Raw genomic sequence first — 27,154 nt, 5'->3', positions numbered from 1 at the left:
TTCCAGGAGTAGAATAGGCATAGCCTAGCCTTAAGGAGACTGTGTTTTGCTAAATATGATAAAAAGAGAGAGTAGCCAGGGAGTTCAGGGTATATGCAATAGAGTGAGTGTAAGGGTTGACCATGGAATTTAAGCTGGGAGGTGAGGGAAGTAAGGACATGAAGAGGGAGGTACAATAATGGGTGTTAGGAAGAATATGTTGTAAATTATAGCTGAATCCAAGATTGTTGAAATCAAGGTTATCGGTGTCAGGTTGTGAGAGTGAGTGGGGTAGCAAACTGAGATTATGAAGGGATTGCGGTCACTGGTAATGATACATATGAATTTGTTTAATCCTCAAAATGACACCATAAGATAAATATTATAACTATCTCCATTTTATTTATGAGTAAACTGAGAAACAGAGAGGTTAATAGATTTCCTGTGTCACATGGCTATGAGGTGACAGACCAGAATTGGAACCCAAGAAGTATCACCCCAAAACTCATGCACTGAACTCATCATTCTCACCCTTTCTCCAAATCCCAAAACAGGTCCTCTCCCTGTCCTGTTTGTCTTATCTTGGTAACTAGAACATTCATATCCTAACTTTCCCAAGACAGAAACCTAAGAATTATCATTGATGACTCATCGTAAATATCAGATTAATCACTGGGCAGCCTATTCTAATGTTCTCAATCCTTTTTCTTTTCTTCAGCCCAACTGTAACTGCCTCACACGTCACCATCACAAATCGTTCTCCAGGATTGTCCTAATGGTATCCTTACTGAATTGCCTCCATTCCATACATTCTTCATTCTGCGGAAGCAGAATGGATCCACTTGCCAAAATGCAATCTAGTATTTTCCTGCTTAAATATTTTAACATATTTAAAATAAGTAAATATCCAGTAATTCTCTATTTGAATTCCAATTTATCTAGCATGTTAAGCAAGGCTCTAACTAGATCAACTCACCTAAACCCTCATATGCCAGTTGCACACTAGAAATCAAGAGAACTGTAGTTCTCTTAAGTACACCCACTTTCTAAAGCTTTTGGAGTTTTGTATATGTTAATAAATCAGCCTGAATCTCTTTACTTTAAAATTTCCCCTGCCTTGCTAAGTAGAAATTAAAGGTTACTTTTTTAGCCTGGAATAAATACTCATACTACTATTGGACCCGTTAACTATTGAAATACTAATAATATAAAGGAATTATGCAGTTGTTCTGCCCACATAATTGCTTAATCTGTTCTGACTGATGGGCTCTGAGACTTTTTAATTTGTAAACTCTCATTTGACATCCCAGGAATAACTCCACACCATATCACCCATTGTAAATTTTTAACTTTTGTTTAAAGAATATCATTAGTTTTCACAAATAATATAATCCTGTTTTCCTTTTTATTTTTCAATAACACTTTCCTTCTTAAAAATTATGAGTCCCATTTTCTCATGCTGATGTTCTTGAAGAAGAGCAGGTGAGGTTCAGAATCACTGCAGGATGGACGTGAATAGAAGAAATCTATCTCTATTCTAGGAAATATAAAATGAAGAACTTAAGATACCTATTTTTATTGAGATTTTTTTTTCCCTTTGCCTTGACTATATAGTCAGGAATTAGCTGTTGAATGAGTGACATAAACTTAATACGGAGCTTAATTCCTGGATGAAGCATCTAAATAACACACTACAAGGTCAAGGTCCACAGCAGCAGTCTTTTGATATTTTAGAACATCTTTTTAGGTGTTATTTATCTTTTAAAAAATCCTGCATCACATTTCTCAGCCTCCCAATTGCTCCCCAGCACTTGTTATTAACTTCAAGTTAATGATTCAGTAGATATGTGCTCACCTGTTATGGAGATTAGCAAGGTAAGCACCTTCTTTGCACTGATGACACACTTTTATTGACATATACTACCAACGGCTTCCACACATAATTGGTCTTGATAGTGCCTATTGCCATAAAAATGGATTGAAACCAACTACTCCGAAATTAAATTTGAAATGTGACCAGTGAGTCTAGACATCAGATATAATCACTGTTTTCTGGGATTGCAGTTAATCTCTGGCATATTTCGAGAGTATTATAAAAAAACCATATTGCTTAAAATTTATGTAATTTAGAGATTTTTGTCAAGATACTCCTATGACTGTCTTTGAATACTTATAATGCTTTCTTTGAAAAATCTTCCAGCAAAAATGATGACACTCATGGTCCATTTACTGTCATATCGAAGAAAATTCAGAACTGTTTACAAAGGCAGATTTCTTGAAGGCCTTGCCTCATCCTGCCTCCAAACAAATGGAAAGTGATTCCAATCTATTCAGTGGGGACTCTTGATAAACAACTTAATTTCCATAAAAGGCCATTAATCCTTCCCAATTGATTGTTAAAATGAATATTTCTCCTTTGAATGGAATCTATTAAAAAATATATTCTTGATTCTCCTTGTAGATTGAACTTGGAAATTTCTGTTGTCCAATCTCAAAGTGACAATGCAAAAAATTGTAATAATTTCATGTAGAACATGGCCTGATAAGCATGAAATGCACCTTTTATGTTCTTTTATGTTCTACATTTTACCCCCAACCAAAGACAGACTTGGTCCATTTGTTTTAGTCCCTTACTGAATTGCTTTAATTTTATTCGGACTCACCATTATGTCATTAACCTACATTGAAAGACATTTTAAAAATCATATAGGACTCCTTGTTGTAACAACAAAAGCTATGTTTTTAGAGATGCCTTCATTACCTAACAGAAATCCTTCTCAATTCTCTTTATTGTGGTTTGTTATCTTTTGTACCCTATCAATCCTATTACCGTTATGGGTTTTTTTTTAATTATATATTATTACATATTTATTATTTGCACACACACACACACACACACATATGTTAGCCCCCTGCCCCCCCCCCCAAGAAAGGCTGAATACAATAGATCCAGGCATTGTGTTTAAATTAAATAAAAAAAAAAGAAGGTTCCATATATGCATTTAGGATAAAACAGAATGCCTGGATCTATTACTTTCATGTTTTATATTCTATCCTTAGAATGCACAGAGGTAAATGCATACCACATTTGGCAATGATGCATGTATTTATGTTATTTACTTCTTTGTGCTAATCCATAACTTTATTACTATCCCATCCATAAATTTCTCTTCATTATAATGGCCTCAGAACTTCTAAAATTATTTTCAATAGTACATAAATTTGTTAGATCACAGAAATCAATGAAATAGGCTAGATAAAGTCCCTTTGATTCTTAGAGTAATTTTGTAAAGGAAGCTACAAATTTGATCAACTTCTCTAGAACTGTAGTGTAGTCGGTATGTTCATTCCAGGTTTTATATTATTTTTTTATGATCAGTCAAATTGGGTCTCTAAGAGTGTACATGTTTTTATAATGATTCTTCAGTTTGAGGGAGGCTTTTATTACACTGATTCTTTCACTCTCAACAAAAGAAAATTTGAGATGTCTCATGGGGAAGTGGCATTTTAAACTTTATTTTTGAACAGTGAAATGAAGCAGATCATCATAAAAATCATTTTTATTATATTTAGCTCCATGATTTAATTTAGTTTTCTCCATGCATAGAATGATTTTTGTACATTATTATTTAAAAGCAAGATTCCTTTTTTCTAAATAAGGGATTGATTATTAGTCATTTTCTGTATCAATATATGCTAGTAAAGCTAATAAATATAGGGATGATATAATGTTGATTACTTTAAACTAGAGTTTATTTTTTAAAGATTTTATTTATTTATTAGAGAGAGAGAAAGAGAGAGCATGCGCAGGTGAGCATGCAAGCAGGGGGAGGTGCAGAGGGGGAGGGAGAGAGAGAGGGAAAGAATCCCAAGCAGACTCTGCACTGAGCATAGAGCCTGAAGCAGGGCTCAATCTCACAACTCTGAGATCATGATCTGAGCTGAAACCAAGAGTCGGATGCTTAACCAACTGAGCCATGCAGGTGCCCCTAAACCAGAGTTTATTTTAGAGATAAGTATCTACTGTTTATATACTATAATGACTGTCTTTATTTTAAGGTCATTACTGATAATTTCTGTGCATTATTTTTATATACAATATCTGCAGTGCAAGATTCTTTTGTTTTACCATCTTTTTCTCTCTGCTTCTTCCTTTCTTCTTTCCATTGTCTTTTTAAGTTACTGGAGCTAAAAATCCAGATAAGAGCATTTATCTTATTTCCTACAAATTACACTCTGTTGGTCAAGACAGGTAAGCAGATTATATATTATGGCAAGATAAATATTAACTTATAGGGGCTCTAGAGAACAGACTCTTAATTCTTCCCAGAGGGTAATTCAAAGAGTAAATGAAAACTTTCTTAAAGAAATGATGCCTTACGTTTGAAGAATATAATAAGTGGGGATTTGACCGCCAAATGCACAGTGAATGCCATATGAGTAGTCTCAGCAACCAGAGAGGACAGAGTGAGATCTTGAAACTAAGAAATGTTAATTAAGGGTTATATATAGAGGTGAGGCTTGGAGAGATGGACAAGATAAGGTCTGAGATAGTGGAAAGTCTGTCCTGTCTTGTCAAGGAGTTGGGCTTATCCAGTATAAATAGAGGACTACATTATCAGGTTTTAGAAAGAAAATACTGGTAGCAGTGTGATCTAAAATAGATTTAAAGCTGGGAGGAAAAAATAAAGCTGGGAGCACAGGAGATATGAGAGTATAAATACAGGATTGTGATTTGAACAATGAGAAACACCAACAGAGTAAGAAAATGAGGGAATCAGGAGAGAAGATTGTAGCAGAAAGTGGAATTAGAGTGTCTGATTTGATTTCAGAGTAGATTCGTTCCAGAGGACGGTAAAATCCAGTTTGCAGCCATGGGTCTGGGAGGCTCACCCTGTGTGGAGAGGAGGTTCACTAGCTATCAGGAGGTCAAGTAACTCTGGGGATAGTTTATTGTATGTTGTCCCTAAAACATCCCAAGATAATTATAGGGTCTTGATGAAATGGTTGCTGTATAATCATAATGAATAAGAATAGCGGGGAGAACTATGAGGTTCCATGAGTTTCAAATGATAAGAGATAGTCTACTCTGAGTCCGCAAGAATGATGAGTTGGATGGAAAGCCGAGAGATTTCCATAAAAACTATAGAACAAGTACTGGTTGAGAGAATGAGCAACCTCTTTTCAGAAATGTACTAGGGAAAGTGGCAGCGACTTAGAAAGAAAAACAGTAATTTGTTTATTTTAAGCAAAGATTCAGAAAGCCCAATGAAAAGTTTTAGAAATGAGGTGAGATACAGAAGATCAATTGAGGAGAAAGAAAGCAGAGATAAGCTTGGGATAGTGATGACCAGAAAGGATAGAGACTAGAAAAACTTAAGTTGCACATGAACTCTGGATCTGTGGGCAAGTTGTTTCCTTCAAAGGGTTACAGACTGGTAACAAATGATTTGTGCCCAGAATATAAAAATAACTCATGTAAATAAATAATAAGTAACAATCCAATCCAAAAGGGCAAAAGACCTAAAATAGGCTTTGAATAAAATACACATACACAAATCACCTATAAACATATAAATGTATGCACACCATCTTTACTCTGTCAGGAAAATACATGTTTAAATCTCAATAGATAACACTACACAGCCCTCAGAATTATTAAGACAATTAAAAATCCTAGGCTTTGGAAAGGATAGGAAGCAAGTGGATTGTTCATACATTGCAGGTGGGAGAATAAATTGGTTCAGCCATGTTACAATACTGTGTGGTAATATACACTCTGTATTTGAATCCTGGCCTTTTCACTAATTTTGTAACATGAGGCAAGTTATTCATATTTCGTACATCTGTATTCCATTTGTAAAATGGAATTAAACAATTTAATTCATGAAAACTGCTTAGAAGTATGCCCAGTACATAGTGAGTGTTCGGTTGATATCACCTACTATTACTGTTATTTTAAGTATTATGTTGGAATTAAAAAAAATAAATTTTAACCATTTATTATAAAATGAAATTTATAAAAACAACATAAAAATTAAGACAAAAAATTTAAAAATTGGAATAAGATATAAAGAACAATTATTAATATATAAATGGAAGCACTATTAAAAGCTTCCTCTTGATTCTTAGATGTATATTTTTGACATATCTGTACTTAAACTTGATATATCATTTTTTTATACTTATTTTTATACTTAAACTAATATCCTTAAATGTATGTGTTTCTATATACTATGGAACATTGCTATTCATGGCTATATAATGTCTTATTAAATGAAGATATAATTTAGTTGAAATAATGTTTATGCCTAGCATGTTTCCAATTATTTATTTTGTTATGATATGTAACACCTTAGTGAACATCTTTATGAAGAATGGCTTTTCCTGGTTACTCTGTAATCGATATTGCAAAGTATCCTTGTTTTGCTCATACTGTATTATTTTGTTCTACACGTGAATCAGATTTCACAGTTGTTTAGTTCTTTCTGTACTATAAACATTTCTAAATCAGGAACATAATGTTTGGAATGTTTCTTAAAACAAAACAAAAAACTATTAATTTAAACATTTAAGTAACTAATTTTAGATGATAATTTTATCTTATGTTTAAACAAAGATAATATTTTCAGAATATACAGTCAAAATAGTATTCATTGGCAGAAGGTGATATAGTAAAAAATAAAGTGTATGTTCAGTATTGTGCCTCTTTGGGACCAATTGTGGTCTCTTCTCCCCAGAATATATTCTTGTCATAATATTCTGTATTACCTTAAATAAACCTCAAAGAATGCCAACAAAATCAATAATGAAGCTCGTTAACTCAGAGAAAGGAAAATAAAGCTATTTGGTTAATACGATTTCTAGACATATCCTTAGACTTGATTCACATTTTTCCAACTACCTCACTTCTTTACTGTGACTGAAAACTTGGACAACATGGTGTTGCTGAAATACACAGTCCACACATCTCTACATATAACACCCTTGGAGAACCATATGTCTATATTACCTTCTCTTCTTCCAATCTTGCTTGCTCTTCTACAATTATAAGAATTCTACTAAATTATGCATTGTAGATATGGTGATTAAGCCTTGCGTAGCATCGGGTATGTTAAATCTTTCCTGAAAGTATGTGTTTAATCAAGTCATTGCTCCTCAATGATGTCAAAAGTTCTTTTAGAGTGTGAAAGCACGGCATGTGTGTATGTTCCTTACAGTCCAGCTATTATGGGCTCTTTCTGTATTCTCTATCTGTCACTTAACTGCAACCAGAACAGTTAATAATGACAATTTCAATAGTAAACATTAGCCAATTTAAGGAGGGGGAGAGATGTTTGAATTCCCTGTGATTCTGAAATTTGGATTTTGAATGCTCTGGAACCTTAACTTCCTATACTAGTTGTAGGGCTCCCAGAAGTCTGGTGGAGAGGTGTGAACAGTTGGCTAAGGATGTGACTTGCTGCATTGAGCTTCAGTTTTTATTTAACATCATTTCAGCTGCTTCTCCCTTCTTTGCATTTACCTCTTTAACCTTTAACCACAGTTACTGAAGTCATCTATTTTCTTGAAATTCTTTATGTAATGTACCATGGGTTTGTGCCTGTGCAATTTTCTTTTTTGTCTAAAGAGTGGGGACAAAGCCCATTGTCAGTGCTCAATAAATGTTTCATCAATGCCATTACTTAATATCCATTTAATTAATATTCATTATAGATCAATTCATAATTGTCATCATAGTAATGATAGGCAAAAAAGAATCTAATTTTTTCCATACTTCGAAAATCTAACTCAGACTCATTTTTATGTTATTATTCATAAAAGATAGCTGCTTTTTATTTATTTATTTTTAAAAAATATGTAGAATTAAATTCTGAACATTCCTCTATTTTTTGCCAATGGTTTTCTGACTCAAATTCCAGTGAGGAACACATTTAAGCATTAAAGCTCTATAATGTTTATAAAATATGTGTACATCCATTTTGGTTGGACAGAGTCTTCATGTATTTTTATTTTAAAGGTACATAGGATAAGAAATGGGCAAGGACCCTGCCTCACTAAGTGATGATTCCATCATCTACACTTATGAGATGAACCATTTATCTGTTACATTTTCTTAGATTGATTTTAGAGGTTTCTGAAGAACCCATCTTTGTGGTAGCTTAGGCTATATAATATAGAATATGTATACTTACAAATAAGGTCGAATCTAGAAGAAAAAAAATCATTATATTGCAGCAAATTGTATTTGTTTCTACCTAACTGAGTATGATAGAGTTCTATTTTTAGGATTCTAAAATACTATTTTTAGTTTTGTTTTTTTTAATAGGGCTGCAAAGATATTTTTCCACATTTCTATGATATTTTATGCCTAACATGTAGCTGTACCTAGAGCAAATTATAATAATTTTTTTAAGGAAACAAACTTGGAGTCTGTTAATTTTGTCATGGTTTATAGAAAAGCAAAAGCAAAAGGCTGATATGACATAAACTGGAAGTTCAATTAATCGAAAATCTGATGGAAATCTAAATCATGTAAGCAAAAATTAGCATTATCTAAAGAAGAATAAAACATATTTGATAGCTAAAATCTAGGAAATAGGCTAAAGCAAAGAATATTTTGTATGTACCTGATTCAAAAGTGAGTATATGCAATTATGTATTAATGAATTAAGTTATTCTACAACTTATTACCAATAACATTCAAAGCAGCTTATATAAGTAAGCAGCAATCTAAAACAATAAATGTACACCGAAATCAAATTAGACTTAGAAATTCGTATCACTAATATCCTAAAAAAGTTGACAGAAGTAGTTTGCAAATTTGTCCCTGAGTTTCTTAGTAGCCTCATGAAAAGAGGGGAAATATAGTCTTGCAGTCTTCACAACATAAAAACAAATCATTCACTTAGCGGAAACACTTTTAATTGTTACTGTTGCTACTGAGATCTGAGATTAATTTCTTCCATAGCAAATTGTATCGGGAGGGCACTACGCCTCAACAATATTGCTATAATCGTAGTAGTGTTTGTTTCCTTTGGTTTCTCTTTTTTATAATAACTGTCAATGCAGACTGATGGCTTATGGCCAAAGTGCATTTTAGTATAAAGAAGTCTACCTGTTGCAAAAATAAAATAGTAATTGGGGCGCCTGGGTGGCTCAGTCGTTAAGTGTCTGCCTTCGGCTCAGGTCATGATCCTGGAGTCCCTGGATCGAGTCCCGCATCGGGCTCCCTGCTCGGCAGGAAGCCTGCTTCTCCCTCTCTCACTCCCCCTGCTTGTGTTCCTTCTCTCACTGTGTCTCTCTCTATCAAATAAATAAAATCTTTAAAAAAAATAAAAATAAAATAGTAATAATTCTGCCACAGGAAAAAAGAAAGAAGCAGGGCTACCTGGGTGGCTCAGTCGTTAAGTGTCTGCCTTTGGCTCAGGTCAGGATCCCAGGGTCCTGGGATTGAGCCTCACATCGGGCTCCCTGATCCGCAGGAAGCCTGCTTCTCCCTCTCCCACTCCCCCTGCTTGTGTTCCCTCTCTCGCTGTCTCTCTCTCTCTGTCAAATAAATAAATAAAATCTTTAAAAGAAAAAAGAAAGAAACATAGTAGTTAAAAGTTAGATGGATGTCATTCATGAAGATTTATTGTATTGAGCAGAAGTTAACAGCAATTGTTTTACATGATCGAGAATACTAAAGAAAATATCTACTTTATAATATATTGATTTAAAAGGAATAACTGCAAGGTTGAGAAAAAAAAATACCTTAACAGAAACTAAAATATATCAGTGTCTATATAGGGAAGAATCAACTTTTGAGGACAACTGATCTGAAGGAGAGGATTAAGAAAATCTCCTTTAGTGCAAGTAGAATAGCAACAAGGTGCTATCCCTAAAGAAAAAATTAAAAAATTTTCTTAGGTCTAAGTATACTGAAGAAAATCAGATTAAGCTAAAAAGAACCAACATTTCTTCAAATTCACTCGTCTATTTAATGTGATTCGCAAATAATATTTGTTTATTTATTTTTTGCTTGGCAAAATGATTCCACAGTTTACGGGGAAGAATAAATATGCACAAATACGGGCGCCTGGGTGGCTCAGTTGGTTAAGCAACTGCCTTCGGCTCAGGTCATGATCCTGGAGTCCCAGGATCGAGTCCCGCATCGGGCTCCCTGCTCAGCAGGGAGTCTGCTTCTCCCTCTGACCCTCCCCCCTCTCATGCTCTCTCTCTATCTCATTCTCTCTCTCAAATAAATAAATAAAATCTTAAAAAAAAATATCACAAATACATTTTAAATTCATAAAACCATAAACAATAGTAAGGAAAGACCTGTTTTGTTTTTTTTTAAGATTTTATTCATTTATTAGAAAGCACGCGAGCGAGAGGCAGCAGAGGGAAAGGGAGAAGCAGACTCCCCACTGAGTAGGGAGCCCGATAGGGGGCTTGATCCCAGGACCTGAGATCATGACTTGAGCTTAAGGCAGCTGTTTAACCAACTGAGGCACCCAGGTGCCCCAGGAAAGACCTGTTTTTAGCAAACCTTAAGATTATGCTTATTAAAATCTCAGTGATCAAAATAACGTAATAGTGGCTCTAGAAGATATAAGGACCTGGTAGAAAGTCTAAAACACGGTAAACTATATGTAGTAATATAGTGTATGATGAAGGCCACATATTAAATCTGGAGGGGGATGGTGGGGATCAGTTGTGTTGAGATTACTGTGTAGCCATATGGAAAGTAAATTAAGATAAATTCCACTTTATACCTACTCCAAAATAAATCAAACATGGATTGAAGGTTTATTTTTGACCTATAAAAAGATTTATTTTTTTTGCCTTTTGACCTTCTTCCTAAAAGGAAGACATTAAAGAAAATGTTGACAGACTTGACCAATCAAAAATTTCTTTTAAAAATGGTAAGGACCAAAACCACAAATCAAGGCAAACAAGCATTATAACAAATAAAGCCTTGTTTTATAAAATTAATGCAAATAACTATAAAATAATTTAAAAACATAACTCATCAATAATTGAGAAAAACATATTAAAACAAGTCAGAGATCATACCTTTTCTATCCAGTGAGACACGATTTCCACAAAGTGTGGCATAAATGTTCCCAAATATGTGAACCTCTGTTTTGGTATTTCTGCTTATGCCCTCCAAAGGAAGATTGGGGTTAGGGCAGGGCAAATATCCAGAACATGCATTACAGTAGAAATAAATACTTTAAATCATTTCTCTCTTCTGACTCTTAAATTTTGAGTGCAATAAAAATCAGATCCCTTCACCACTAGACATTTAAGGATAAATTCCACCTTGCAAAGGTAACCTGTGGTTTTAATGATTCCAGATGAAGTGGTGGTGATCATAAAGTATTTATATACATGCTTTTCTCTGTTTTACTATTAAAAATAACTTGTCTGTTTTCAACTTTCAACTTGAAACCTGAGCAAGAATTGATTCATTTAGAACTTTTGGTCTGTACACCAATTTCATGCACAATGCAGTGATTTTTGACGCTCTTTTGTCTTTTTTCCTTAGTTCAACCTATATTCCCCCCTTTCTGTAGAATAAAGATTATTTAATTCTTTTGAGGCTGCCATACTCATTCCTTGCCTTTCAGTCTAGATGGTAAAATATATCATTTCAAATTCTGTTGCTAATACTCACAGAAGCTTTAACCAATTTGGCCTCACGTTCCCAAGGAAACCCAAATCCTGTAGGAATACAGCTCACCACACCACATTCTATTCCCTATAATATTATTCCTATTTCACCCCAACCTCAAATATTCTTAAATTCTTCCATTTGGTTAGCATTACTCCAACATCCTGGAGTCACCAATGCCTGTATTCCTCCAGTTTCTTTCATTCTAGCACTTTCTTCTTCTCTTTCTCGCCATTTTTCTCTTTTCATGGCATCTGCCCCACAATATATTGACTAATTTCCAATTAAAACACTCAAATAAAGTGTCACCTAACATGCTTGTGATAGATAGCACTAGACAGCACCATGATTTGAGTCCAGCACTAGAACTTCTCTGTTTCTATTCTTAGTGATGTGTCTGCCCTTAAACTCACACTAGAGGGATAGCTGTTCTTTTCTGCTATTTTTCTATATTTGTATATGGATGTGACCTTGTCTGCGTCTTAATGCAGCCATAAGTATATGCAGCTGTGAAGATACACTCACCATGTCAAATTTTCCTCCTCCTTCTACCTTAACTCACGGTATTCTAATTCCTGACTATAAAAAGGGTAGAAAACTATTCTTGCTGTTTGTCCCAAATCCAGTGGCACTCTTTTTGGTTGGATTCCCAAGGAGCAGAGCATGAACCGGGGGTTTAGCTGTTTGTGATTTAGAGAGGGAGGAATATTTCTTTATAAAACCATCTGCAAGGGAGGGAGGAAACAGGAGAGGAAGGGAGCTTTGTGCAAGAAAGGGGTTATAGGGAGAGTGTAAGCGTTGGCCTAAACCCTGGGAGTTCTGGCATAAAATCAAACCATAAAGTTGTTCTTAACTTAAGACAAGGAGCTGGCTTTTTCTAACCCATTATCAGTCATTCATTAGCAGTGGCTTCCTCCAGCATAGGAGGTGCTTGCTCTCCAGAGAGCCTGCTCCTGGAGTAAAGAATAACTCTTCAGAAAATGTGACAATTGGGAATTCTCAGTGGTCCACACTCGTAGCAGTGGGGGATAGGTATTTTGGCCAGGTGACAAAGGATCTGCTTTGGGCTACCAACAACATCCACTAGACCCCCTTTTCAAGAATCCTCTTTTTTGAATCCCCTGCAGTATTGAGAGTATTTTAAGTGCTCTGTTCTCAAACTGTGGCACTCACCTCACACGTTTCTACTTGGTTTTATGCTACCTCTCTAGCCACAGTAGATCCATATTTCTAAATTCCTGGTCCTCCTTCTATTCTTAAATATGTTTCCATTTTTAACTATATACTTAATGTCATTATGCTCGCTGTAGATTATCTCATCCAATTCCATGACTCCAACTACCACTTTTGAATACATCTGTGTAAGCTTGTTCCCTCTGACCACTCAAGATCCAAATACTCAGCTTCACCTTGTGGCTCTCCTCTTGGATGTCCCACAGAGGCCTCAAGGTCACATCAGGAACTGAACTTAAATTGTTTCTTGTGAAGCTTTTCCCTGTGCTCACTGACCCCTCTGCCATCACTCTCATTGCTCACATGAAAGGGTAGACCTCTTTATCTTTAGCACCTAATTCATTGTGACAAATATTAGATGTTCAACAAATATTGACTGAATTAATGAATCACAATCAGTTGTCTCTTTTTATCCCCATCAGTTATCACTTTCTCTTGAGTCAGGAAGAAAATACATCAGACAGTGACATAAATATCCAATAACAAATTAAAATGGGTATGTGGCATGGAGGCTTATTTTTAAAAATCATTCATAACACATGGTAATTAAATCTTACTGTTACAAGCTAATAAAATTGAGTGTAAAGTACGTGAAGATGAGGTAATATTAGTGGATGTCTAATGAGCATTGTGTTTAGTTTCTGGAGTGGCACTTGAAATATTTTATAATTATTACTAAATTTCAGAAAACTTGTGATTGTTATGTTATTGTACTTATATAAAATATCCAATAGATGGTACTGTGAAATGCCTGATATTTAAAATAAAATGGCATTGCAGGTAGAGAGCTTAAAGGGAACATTTCAGAATTCTGAGGAGAATCAAGACATTTTTCTCTGGATGTCAAATTATATTTAAAATCTGATTTTTAAAAATACAGTTTAAGCAATACAGTAGTCCATGTAAAAAATCATAAATATTCATTCTTAGTCTAGCTCAGAAAATGAAAATTGATGTTTGCTACTAAATGGAACTTAAAAATTGTTGCTATTCTATTAGTAGTTTTTTTTAATGTGGTGATTACTCAATGCTACTCAAATAACAGCATTTTCAGCAAGAAATTATAGCAGCAGCTTCAGTCTTTGTCACTGAAATTCTACAGAAAATTTTATGTTAAAAATAAAGCAGGCCTGTGTGAGACAATCTCCTTTTTACTTAGAGTGAGTTCATTATTTCTTTCATATGTTGGTCTCTCCCAAAACTAGTCTAATATCTGAGTAGAACATTATACTGTTTTGTAAATATAACATGCATTCAGAACATTTAAAAATACGTATGATCTTATGGAATTAATATATTTTTTTAAAAAGTAATAATAAGAACTGATTAGAGTTTGTTCCTAAAGAGCATATGAAAAGTAGCAATTTGTAAATAGCTTTATTTATCTTAGTGCTCATCAGTATTTCCATTTTAAAGTGGCACTTGTTTATATGTAAGAATGAATGCCAAATACTGATTATCAGAACTAAGTTTTACAAAACCTATTTCTAAAGCTAAAACTGTCTGAGGAATTATGTGATAACACAGAAAGCTTGTGTTGCATGTAGCTTTTTAAAATTTTTGCTACTGTTTCTGATACTGTTCTTGAATATTGGTGAGTATTCCTTTGTATTAGGGTTGTTTATTTGTTAGTTTATTCAGTAATCTTTTATTGTATGTGACAGTATGCCAGGTACTAGAGAAACCAAGATAAATAGCTTTTAAGAAGAACGTTTTTACATGAATCAGCAGCATACGCCCTTTGGTTTCTTTATGCATTTACTGTTTTTTCCATGTTTTATATAATCTGAGTATTTTATATTATGCATCCTCTTAAAAAGATTATAGTCTTAGGTGGATATGAATGTTCTGCTTACGGAAAATATGCTATTGAAATACCTTGAGCTAGCTTAAGTAATGGAGGTTATTTTCTTTATTAAAAAAATAATAATTAGTTCTTTGCTAAGTCTAGGGTTTTCTGACCATTATCTCCTAAGCCATATCAAAACAAACATGCCAGATTTGTAGCAGAAAAGTGTGGGATGAACAACTATTTTCCTGGATACTTGGAGTTAAACATGATTTCTGTCCACCACTATGTAATGATAACATCTTTATGGACTCCTCAGGGAATAAAGGGGCTTCTAGAATCCTGCTCAGGCCCTTTAAGATTTTGTGTGCATTGCGTATTATGTTCTTTTCAAGAACAGTAACACATGCTGATTCATTTACTCAGATTTCCTAGTATACTGAATGTATATAACATTACACGGCCAAGTTCCTACTTGAGCTAAATGGGTTTAAATATAAACTGTGCATGCAGATCTCAAGTGATAGTCTCTTAATAGATGTCAGATACTCTTTATTGCTGCCCTCTTTTATTTCAGTAACATTTTAATTAATTCACACTGATTGAATAAATGTACATTGAGACTTGTTTCCTAATGAGGGCGCATTTAGAGGAAAGGTTTTGCATCATTCTGATATCCTGTGGGTAATTATATTCTAATTATATGGTCGGGGGAAAAGAGTCTATAACTCAGTACTGATATTGTTCGTTGGACCCAATTAATTACATGCACATAATGAAAGTTCATGATAAGGTTGACTGGCAGTCAGTGTAAAATTTTAACTCAATTGAATCTTAGCCTAATGTGAGTGCAGAATTGGACTTTAACCTGGTTAGAAAATGCTTTGGTGTGAGATCAGTGGATATTTAGAGGGGCAAAGGATAAGAACAAATTTCATTATAACTTATTTGTTTTTTAATTCGAGGTCTTTTCCAAGATTGATGAAAAGGAAAAGTTATCAGCCTAATGCTTTAATTCTAAATATTATTATCAATATTCTTTCACTACCTACAGTGATTTTTCTGTATTTTAGAAAGCCACCATGTTACATTTTGAGAATGAGATCATGTTGAGAAAAAGAATAGTCATATCAGGAAGTATTATTGATTAATTTTATTCACATAAAATTCAATAGATATTAACCTATTAGATGTGGTTTTTTAAGGGTGATTTTTTATTTAAAACCACCACCTGCACTCAGATCCCTGTCCCAAGCATCACAAACAGAATCATACACATACATACGTACTCATAAATAGGTGTGTTAATTATCTTTACGTAAGTAAGAGTTCTAAAGAATTATCTGACACAAATAAATAATCAATAAGACATGTGCATTTCATCTTGAAATGTATTTTGAAGATGGTTGAATCTGATGTTTAAGGATTTTGCAATACTTCAAAGAAAAGCTAAACCCATGGGGCACCTGGGTGACTCAGTTGCTTAAGTGTCCAACTCTTTATTTCAGCTCAGGTCATGATCTCAGGGTCCTGGGATCAAGTCCTGAGTCAGGCTTTGCACTCAGCAGGAAGTCTGCTTGAGTATTCTTTCCCTCTCCCTCTCCCTCTCCCCTCCACTCATGTGCTCTTGTACTCTCTCTGTCTCTAAAATAAATCTTAAAAAAAAAACCAACAACAACAGCACTAAAGCCATGTCTAGATACCAGCTCCCATCCTTCCTTACTCAATGTCATTGTTTTCTTTGAATGAAAGGACATTCTTCTCCAAAATGGTAGGTGTCATTTGATGCCCATGGTCCATTTGGGGATTGAGGAGTATAGCAAGGAAGACTTTTTCGTCTTTTCTTTTTCTTAGCCTCTCTTGTCTCCCACTCTCTTTTTCTGCATTGTTTTCTCTCTTAGGTCTCTTCTCTCCTCTCCTGCATCTTTCCTTCTTTCTCTCTCCTATAACAGCCCTAACATATACATTTCATTAAAAAAATAAATAAGTAAATCTTTTGGTTCCATATATTCATGAGCAACATAGTTTCAGATGAAGAAAGTGTGATTAAGTCCTTTTTTGCTGAGCTCTAGGCAGGCAGTGGAAATGAGGGGAATCATTTATGTTCTAAAGGTAATAAAATAGTTACCATTTATTGGAAACTTAAATTTGTTAGACACCCTTTTAATCAGGAAGGTAGCTATCATTATCATGCCACGGGACATGTGAGGAAAGTGAAGCATAGAGAGATTGAAGAAATTTACCTAACGTCACACAACTTGCAGGTGGCACAAGCAATACATGCCCTACCCAAATTCCATGTTCTAAACCCATTTTTTGGTGTTCATGCTGCATTCCCCAACAGTTGGTGAGGCACGAATTCATTTAGGGGATCTAGATCAGCATTTCAAAAAGGAATGGAAAAAATAGCCATTACCAAGGTAGAGGAGAATAGAAGTGAAGAGAGAAAAGAATAGAATATATCAGAGAGGGGGGCATCCAAGGTAGGTAGTCTGTGAAATTATTTTACAAGTATATAAATATACACGTATTGTTACTATGGATCAGAGCTAAAAAGAAATTGAAGAACCCTTCTTCACCATATGGGCTTGTGATGATTTTATGAGACCTAACCAAGTAGGATAACATCTCTAATGGTTTTATTTCAATAGCTAGTCAAGTAAGCAAGACAATAACAATAAAAATAACATTAGAAAGGGTTTAGTTGTTGCTGATCGCTTTTATATGTAGAAAGCTATCTTTGAAACTTGGATATCTCTATAAAGATATATTTTTAACATTTTTAGTGAAAACATTTGGTGCCCTTTAATTTTCCAAATATCCATTGCACTAGGTGTACTTTCCCTGAAGGCTCAGGGTGCTTCCTTTTCTAAACACAAACATGCACGCATACTGGGGGAGCAATTAAGGAGGGAGCCTCACAATCCCTTCTGTGCAAAATCTTCTGAACTAAACTCTGCAAATATGTGTAAACAATCACATTTACAAGAATAAGACTAGACATTCTTGTGAGCAATTAAAATTATAAGGGTAATGAAATGATCTCAATTAAAAATATTCTTACCATTAAATTTATTTGGTGCAGGCTTAAAAATTTGGCTCAAGTGAGAAGTGGTTAGTCAAGGGACCCTGAATTAAGATTATAATATGTGTATCTTCCTTTTTTTAAAGATTTAATTTATTTATTTGTCAGAGAGAGAGAGGGAACACAAGCAGGGGGAATGGAAGAAGGAGAAGCAGGCTTCCCGCCAAGCAGGGAGCCTGATGTGGGGCTCGATCCCAGGACTCTGGGATCATGACCGGAGCCGAAGGCAGATGCTTAACTGACTGAGCCACCTAGGCATCCCATATGTGTTCTTCTAAAATATTTTATTTTTGGTATTTACATTTTAATTAGGTATGTCAAGGTGCTGCTGAAAAAAAAAAATAATGATCCTTCTAATTGAAAGACTCGCCATACATTGAAATAATCATTGGTTATAAAAATTATTTGTAGCATAAAAATTATTTCAGTCTCACTTCCTTTTTTTTAAGATTATTTATTTATTTATTTATTTGACACAGAGAGACACAGCGAGAGAGGGAACACAAGCAGGGGGAGTGGGAGAGGGAGAAGCAGGCTCCCTGCAGAGCAGGGAGCCCAATGAAGGCTCTATCCCAGGATGCTGGGACCATGACTTGAGCTGAAGGCAGACGCTTAACGACTGAGCCACCCAGGCGCCCCCAGTCTCACTTCCTTTTAAAAGTTTGTTTTGTGGGGCGCCTGGGTGGCTCAGATGGTTAAGCTCTGCCTTTGGCTAGGATCATGCTCTCCAGGTCCTGGGATCAAGCCCCACGTCGGGCTCCCAGCTCAGCCAGGAGTCTACTTCTCCCTCTGCCTCTCCTCCTGCTTGTGCTCTCTCTGTCTCTCTCTGTCCCTCTCTCTCAAATGACTAAATAAAATCCTTAAAAAATAAAATAAAATTTGTATTGTGTTCAAATGTGTGGTGTATACACTTAAGGACCTGCAAAATCATAAAAGGTTAAACAAATTATGAATCTGGAATGTGACAGTAAAATTCACCGAAATCAAATGTGTTTACTTTCTATGGGGTAGGGATGGCCCTGATACATTTTATCATCAAGTGTGAGAGAACAACTTCTCCCTTTCAGGCTGACAGGTACAATTTTAGGAAGACAATTGTTCTTTTCCCAAACTTGCTTTTCTTTCTCTCACTTCTTTTTTGATGCCAGAGATATCCAATTGCATATAAGGAAAGCAGCTATTTAGAATAGTTTTATTTGGCCACTTCAGTTTACCTCAGTCCTAGAAGTTACTGTGTTAAATTACTCCATATTGATATTCAAGCCCCTTCTTTCAGGCAGAACAAATGCATATTGTGGTCTCTAAATACTTCCCAGTTTTCACTGTCTTAAAATAATTTGATTTTCAGATCACTTAAAAAATAGAGACATGGCTAGAAAGAAAGTTAGAAAAGAAATTCTTATTGAACTTGTTGTTTGAGTAAATGGAGCCCGGGACAGGGAAGTATTATATTTGGATATCATCATTAACTTTATTTTCTTAGGCTGGTTGTCTGATCTTTCTGATTTTCAGTTTCTCAGTCTGAGAAGTGGAATATCTCGGCTTAGAAGGAGGATTCAATGAGACAATAAGCATAAAAGCAATTTTTCAAAAACATAAACATTCCTATATAGGTATAGCATATAATTCTGTCAATTTTACTTTAGTCTTGAAATAACTAATGACCCTTTTAATGTGAGTACTATGCTCTTATATTTTTAACTCAAACCTCCCAACAATCTCTCCACGAAAGATTTTTCTTTGCCCTATGACAATTTGGATTAAATTGTCAATTTAAAATGATTACATGTTAGAAACTACAAAGACAAGAGATATCTCAATACTTTAGAATAATAGGATTTTTAAAAATTCTTTGGTATTAGGTTGAACTTAATAAGTGCCCTGAAGACAAATGCATCTTTTAAACTAATTATCTGTACTGTGTATTCTATTTAATATTAAAATGATACTGATTAAATAAAATCAATCACATTCCTCTGTAGTCACACCTCACATTTGATTAAATACAAATATACAGTTCCTGTATTAATTCTGATTAAAAATATATTACATTTAGAATTATACACTCATGATAATTTTCAAAAAACTAAAACATTTACTCTACTCATCCTTGATATTTAAAAATCATATACAGAAGAGTATAGTTGAAGTAATATAATATCTGAATTTGTTCTCTAATGAGTTGCTTGTTTATCTTTTACCCAGATACCATAGTTTTCTTATCATAACTCGAGGGTAAGCCACTGATGGGCATGTTAATTTAATATATACTCTTTGCCTACACATCTTGATTATAAGTGAGCTTATATATATACATTGTTTCATCACTCCTATTCTTGGAGTGAATTTTTAGTGTAGCTCTCAGACGTCTGAGTGTTGCTGGAGAAAATTCTCTGAGCTGGTGGCTTTCTTACATATTTATGACTTCTAGCCCCACTCGCTCTGAATTTTGCTTGATTCTGTTACTCATTCTTTGTCAACTGCTTTCCCATTCTCAGAGAGGTCGTGGCAAACTCTCTACTATTTCCTTGCTTTCTTCATGTCACTATCTCTCTGCCAACATTCCTCACTCTCAGTAGATGACCTGTACCCCTACTACCTTAAGAAGGAAGAAGCCCATATACCTAAATATCTGTATATTACCAGTTCTCCACACAGGTGGTAGCAAAGTGCCAGCCAGGGTTTAATTTCATCCTACAGTCTCTTTTTGGGAGAGAATGCTTTAAAAGGGCTTTTTATTATCTTAGTTGGCATGGTTTTTGCTTTTTGTGACATCAGGCCACATGAATCCAGTATATCCCCAGCCTACATTATTATTTTGCCATCATATGTGCAGAAATATATATTTTACTGCGTTCAACCTTTTGCAAATAAATTACAGATAGTATAACACTACATCTCTAAATATGTCAGCAGGTATCTTCTAAGATTAAGGACAGTTTTCTATACAATTACCATACTATTATCACACCTAGGAATATTAACAATAATTCCATAATATCAGTCATTATCCTGTCTATATTCAAATGCTTAAAAGTATGTCAAAAATGTCTTTTATAGATTTTTTTTTAGTGGTTGAAGTGGGGTGGACAGTGTCTATTCGAGATTTTTGCATCACACTTGGCTGTTTCTCTGAACCATTTTGACAACTAGAATCTTCACTGGCTTTCCATTGTGCTGCTTTGGTATGGACGTATGTACAGTGAGCATAGATTCTTCCAAAAGTCAAAGGCATCTGTGACTCATGCTGTGGAGACAGCTTGATGGACATCCTAGGTTGGTTGCTTGAGAGTCTCTGGGACTTGCCTGGGCTTATGGCCTAAGATAGGATAAGGAATCATAGGATAAGACATTTGATCTGGATTTGAGGGAGAAGAAACATTTATATATTATAATAAAGTTGGAAGAACAACATTCATGTCTTAAAATGTTTATTGAGATATAAGCTTGAACTAAGAGCTAAGAAGGAAAAATAGGAAAGCTGACAAAAAAATTTGAGCTGACCTAGATTGAAGCTAGCACATTCTTCCCATTGCCCATTGCCCCAGGTGTTATGTAGACTGACTTGGACTCAAAAGTCCAGAATATTACTGAAATCAGAAAGCTTTCAATGAAAGTTCTATTAAATCTGTTTTCAATCCATCTTAGAAATAGCAATTCCATAAAGTTCTCCCGTTAATGGGATAGTTAACCGGAGTTCATCCTCCCAGACTTGATGACTTCTTTTGATGAAAAATCTGCAGCTGCAACATTTTTTTTTTACTTATATTATAAAAATATCTTCAAAATGGAGTTGCATTCCTGGACACTTTAATTTTCTCTAGGGCTGCCTTAGACCCCTTCTTCTCATCCACTTTTGGGTGCATTGGATCTTTCTGGTCCATCTCTGTGATGAGTCTCTATGAAGGGGCCTGCTTCTTCATTAATCTCAGTATACTGCATAAGGAAGTCAATTGATATCTGTGTTCTCAGATTGTTCAGACCCATCTTGGACATCCATTTAGAGTTGCCTTCAAATAGCTCAGTCCTGGGGAGGAAACGAAAATGCTGACCACTCCCTCCTTTTCAGAGACACACAAATGTCTAAGAACTCCTAGCTTCACATTCAGCTTTCATACTTCCCCTCACCACACACAGCTTAGCACAGGAAAACTTTGGCTAGTACTATGCGTGTGATTTGTCAACAATTTTCCAAATTTGTTCTGAGTCCCATAGGACGTACACTTTTGGAATTTGGTAACCTTTTTTCTGTTTCTTGCCAGAAAAAAAGCTTCCCACTGTGACTCAGAAAAGGAGGGGTGGTGGATAATTGAAAATGCACTGTCACAAAGACCAGCTTCAGTGTATTTAACCTCCTCTTTTTTGTTTTTTTCTAATTACTCTCAAGGAAAATTTTTCTACGTATTTAATAATATTTTTACTTTTTACTGATACTAATGGAATATCTTTTCTTATTTCCAGAAAAATCACAAAATAAAACCAACACCATAAGCTATGTCTCCATGAAAAAGACACTGAGTATTTTTAGGAAGGAATGAGAGTTGGACTGGAAAATGGAAAATTGGGACGGGTAAATGGGCAACTTAAAAAATTAGTAGGAATGGTTTATGAAGCATAATGGGACTTGGAGATGAGTTCTTATTGCAAAATATAAATGTAATACATCCGTGTTGTTTCAGAGAGGTCTGTGAAGCCAGCCAAGGATGTTGATCAATCTGCTTTGGGTGATGAAATTGCATTTTGGATAAGTAATTCACAATCTAATCCATTCTGCATTGGAGCATTCCTTATTTTGTGAAAAGATATTTACTCATGTATTTAATGAATTTAAGCAGAAAAAATCTGACAAGGAAATGCATTTTATATTTATTCACTTATTTCACAGGAGGGTAGTGATATAAGAACTTCATTGGCATTTGTTTTCAGTTTGACTTTTGTTTTTTTCAGCTTTAATATGAACTTCTCTTTTTCAGCAGACTCTGCCCACTTCAGGAGTTTCAGTCCCTGAGGTGCGTAAGCAAAAAAAAAAAAAAAAAAAAGCAAAAAACTTTACACACTTGGAATTATAGGTCATTATACATCTCATGTTGTTAGAAAGAACATTCGTGGCTATATCAGTGACCTACTAATATCAGTTTGTATGGTTTATTTTGTCTCATATAATGATATTTGGAATTGGGGACCTTGATATTTTCATGATGGGATAGACTTGAAACTGTTCCAGTCTCCATTTGTGACAAACATTAGGAAAGCAAAAAGTTACGTAAAACAAAGTTTACAGAGAATAATGAAAGTTACTTTGCAAAGAGTTTTGTCCTGTGTATAAGAATAGCATCATTCCTATGTGTCAAGATGAAATGTAAATACCTTACAGAAAACCCGAATAGTTCAATCCTCTGTACCATTAAAATATAGTTTTCAGTGCTAGTAGGTTGGGAAACTCTTGTTCACTTTGAAATGTCTGTCACTTTAAAAAGAGTACTTCTACATTTATCACTTAGCATATACCATTATATAGAAAGTCATTGGAATAAAATGTAGTGACAGAATAAATGACTTTTATTTTGAAAATAAATGTAGGCATTGCCACATCATTTATTTTTAGTAAAGTGTTAGCGTTACCTTTGCATTTACAAAGCAAAGCCTCCACATTTTTCTGTGACCCTATCCTATTTGATTGTTTTTATCTTTAAAAGATATGCTCAAATGGTATTGTTTCCCTTAAAATTATAATTTGAATCTGCTTGCTTAGGAGAAGTATTATTTTTAATATATGAATACTATATAAGACTGTGAATTTATTTAGAGGAACACATATAATTGCACGAAAAAGTATTAAACTCTCCCCCCTGCCCCCTAAAGTTTTTGAGTCAGTGTAGACTGCCTCATGAAACTTAAAAAATTCATTTTGTAATCAGAGATATACTTAAAAATATACTGGAGATATGCTTGAAAAATAATGCTTCTAATCTAAGAGAAATATTAAACTATTTTTGTATGCTTTAAGTCCATTGATACCATTATCATAGTTATTATAAAAATAAAAATGTTGAATTACACACTTAAGCAACAAAGGTACTTGGAAAGTGTATCACTTAGTTTAATTATTTAAGTGTAAGATAATAAATTTTGTATATTCAGGGGTTTGAGTTTATTTTTGCCCCATCATAGCCCATCAAGTGAATATAGGCACTGTATTTGAGATTTAAAGTTTTCTCTTTAGACTTGTTAATCTCCATAGGTGTCCCATATTCAACTGTATAATCTATATCCTATAGATAGAATGAATAGACCAAAACTGTAGTTTTCATAATACGCTTTTCTAATTTGTAAAAAAAAAAAAAAAAAAAAAAAAATTCTTCTTCTGTAAAGTAACTTCCTACACTGATTTTTTTTTTCTGGCATGTTATATTGATTTATATTAACTTAGCCTTTTCACCATCCTCTGAGGTATGTATGCACACACATACTTTTAGAAAGTCACTACCATAATACAGGTAAACAGCCCAAAATAAAAGATTTTGACAAGGTCCTTCTCATTCCTAAATTTCATTTCTTCCAATCAGGATTTCTTGAACAGAAATCTTGTAAGTGGTTTATACCTGGTATGAAATTATCCTAAGAGAAAATATTCACAGCGTGTGTGATGTGTGAAAACCAGGACTTGGGGATCAAGTTGCAAACTGTACCTCCAGGTTTAGTTGGGGAGTAGCACTTCCAGGTACTTGAGACTAGCTGTCATTCTAATTTTTTGCTTCCCATCTGCCCCAAAAGACCCCACCTGGATCATTACACCACTTATCCCCAGTCATGGTGATTGAATGGACACATAAAGTGCTACAAAGTAAATGAACTTCTTTCAAACACCCAACTTTAACTCCTATGATCTAAGCAGCGTACGCCTGATAACTTAATGATAACATATAACAATATACCTATTTTATATTTTAAAAATCACTGCCATTTACTAAGTGCCTATTTTATGCCAGTACCTTTATTTACATTTTCTCAATTTATCATCACACAAATCTTCTCGTTTTATAGATGAATTAATTGGTGGCTTAGAGATAGTAAATAACTTGCCCAAGTTTGCACAGCAAGTAAGAGACAAAGCTGGGATTTGGCCTCCGAGCCCATATTTATGCCTTTGCCCTACTAAAGTAGTTTTTATTTTTAGTAAGCCCTTACTTAACTAAATTAAAAAAAGGAATGAAAATCTTTATATCAATTATTATATTTATGTTTAGAACTGTATAAATTATTTTTTTTTAAATCAAGACTACTTTGCTATGCAGCAATAATAAATTTCGCTGCAACTTCCAAGGATTCCTAGTAGACTTAGAGTCTTTGCCATTTTCCAAAGGAATTAGTTTCTCTCGGCAGGAAACTACTCCAATTTCACAATAAGGTCACAATAATTAAAAGTGCAGCTTTGCAGCTGTCAGCCTTGCCTTCTTAGAGCCCGTAACCCTTATAAGCAGCAATGAATTTGGGGACAGTTCTGCTTCGGTGAGATCTTTTATACTGGGAATATCCAAGTGTTGCCCCAGGTTCAAATTCTAGAGTTTCTGGGAAATTCTTGTGGCCTAGCTTCCGTGGCAGAAAAGGCTAAGTCTCCATCTAGGCGAGTGGGGCTGTAGCAGATAAAGCGAGTTCCAGGACTCAAGGGAAGGACACGGTGGCAGCGATGCACCCCCTCCCCACCCTTTTTGTGGCTTTGTACCAATCAAGGTGCTCGGCTGCTGCCTGCCTGTCTCTCATGCTGAGATTGGACAAAAAGAAGAAAACCCTGTGCTTGAGGTAATCATCACTTGCTGCTGGTAGTTTGTGAGTGATCGATAACAGCAGGCAGAGATATTGTGGTAAACATCCCTTTTGTGAAAGCAGTTTTCAGCAATGCACAAATACTCTACCTCTGAGAATCAGCATGATATAAAAAAAATTTTTTTTTTTAGAACACATATTTAAAGTGAGGTCTTTTTATGTCATTTATGTCATCTTTCTCTTTTCTATGAATGGTCTTTTTGGCTTTTCTTCTTTGTTAATTATGGTGATTATTCTTTTGGAATTCTATTACAATGTATTCCCCAGTTAAGATCTGTTGTGCTACTTATAGACTCTAAGGATCGGAAAACATTAAATTCTATATTTAAAATGTCTGCATAGCAGGGCGCCTGGGTGGCTCAGTTGGTTAAGCGACTGCCTTCGGCTCAGGTCATGATCCTGGAGTCCCGGGATCGAGTCCCACATCGGGCTCCCTGCTCGGCAGGGAGTCTGCTTCTCCCTCTGACCCTCTCATGCTCTCTCTGTCTCATTCTCTCTCTCAAATAAATAAATAAAATATTTAAAAAATAAATAAATAAAAAAAATAAAATGTCTGCATAGCAAACACAAATGGTTGAAATTTGAAAATGCTGAAATAATATTTTATAATTCAGAGTTATGTTTTCTATATTCTTTTTTGTGGTTAGAGTAGCTCTTTTCAGTGTTTGAATAATTTCTATTGATTAAAGAAATAATTTTCCAACTCTTTTTATATCTGGGATAATTTTTCTGGCAGAACAAAATTTGCCTTAATTATAATAAGGTACTTTATTCTGTGATTTAGAGCCCAAAAACTTAAAAAAAAAAAAAAGAAAAGAAAAAGCAGAAGGTGGGGTGGTGAACACTGCTCCCGTTACCAGAGAGCAATTTTATCCTTAACAACGATGCAAAATCAGGTTGGTGATCTCTTCCTGAAACTTTTCAATAATTTCAACCCCGGGAGTAAGTCTCTTAAATACCATAATAGAGTTCTGCCATTCAGAGTTAATTAACCCCCAAAACAGGCTAGTGAAATTTTTGTGGCCAGCGGATCTTTCAGGGGTGCAATTGCTCCCCCCTTCCTGTCCCTCATGTAAAATATGAAAGAAGTAAAGATTTTCTCAGTGGAAATAGGAAAAAGTATCCAACTATCCTACTGTGAGCTTATGCTGCTTAAATAAAGTATAGTGAATATCTCAGAGAGACTTCTATACAATTTGGAAATAAAAGTAAAACAAATGAGTGTAATAAAAAGAAAACTCTGGGGAAAATTAAATGCTTATGAGTTTCTCCTGTTCAAAATTTTCAGCCTTGATTAATTCCACAAATTTTACCCAGTAGGCATATTTCCCCCCCAAAAAAGAAACCACTTGGTTTTCTTGGTGTGTGTGTGTGTGTTTAAACAAATGTTTACTATTTTAGTATTATCTAAATTATATAATAAAATTCACACATTTATTTTGTAGTTTAGAGCCCAAACACTTAAAAAAACAAAAAACCGGAAGGTGACGTGGTGACCACTGCCACCTGTTACCAGAGAGCAATTTTATCCTTAATAATGATGCAAAATCAGGTCGGTGAGCTCTTCGTGAAGCTTTTTGAC

At 34.7% G+C, this 27,154-nt stretch overlaps 1 protein-coding gene across 10 annotated transcripts in view; it reads left to right on the top strand.

Moving 5' to 3' along the window:
* DGKB (diacylglycerol kinase beta) overlaps positions 1-27,154 on the top strand; it is a 731,665-nt gene that overhangs the window by 225,230 nt on the left and 479,281 nt on the right. For 6 of the 10 annotated variants that reach the window (XM_078059329.1, XM_078059325.1, XM_078059320.1 and 3 more), the window contains one exon: positions 22,722-22,757. The exons of 2 other annotated variants lie outside the window; for them this stretch is intronic. In XM_078059329.1, the coding sequence (XP_077915455.1) occupies positions 22,722-22,757 (36 nt within the window). The remainder of the gene's footprint in view (positions 1-22,721; positions 22,758-27,154) is intronic. 2 more of the 10 variants (XM_078059326.1, XM_078059324.1) reach the window with 1 other exon arrangement.

The sequence above is a fragment of the Halichoerus grypus genome, chromosome 12 (genome assembly GCF_964656455.1).
Source record: "Halichoerus grypus chromosome 12, mHalGry1.hap1.1, whole genome shotgun sequence".
Lineage (NCBI taxonomy): Eukaryota > Metazoa > Chordata > Mammalia > Carnivora > Phocidae > Halichoerus > Halichoerus grypus.
Note: the sequence above shows the minus strand (reverse complement) of the source record. Positions and strands in the feature narration are given on the sequence as shown.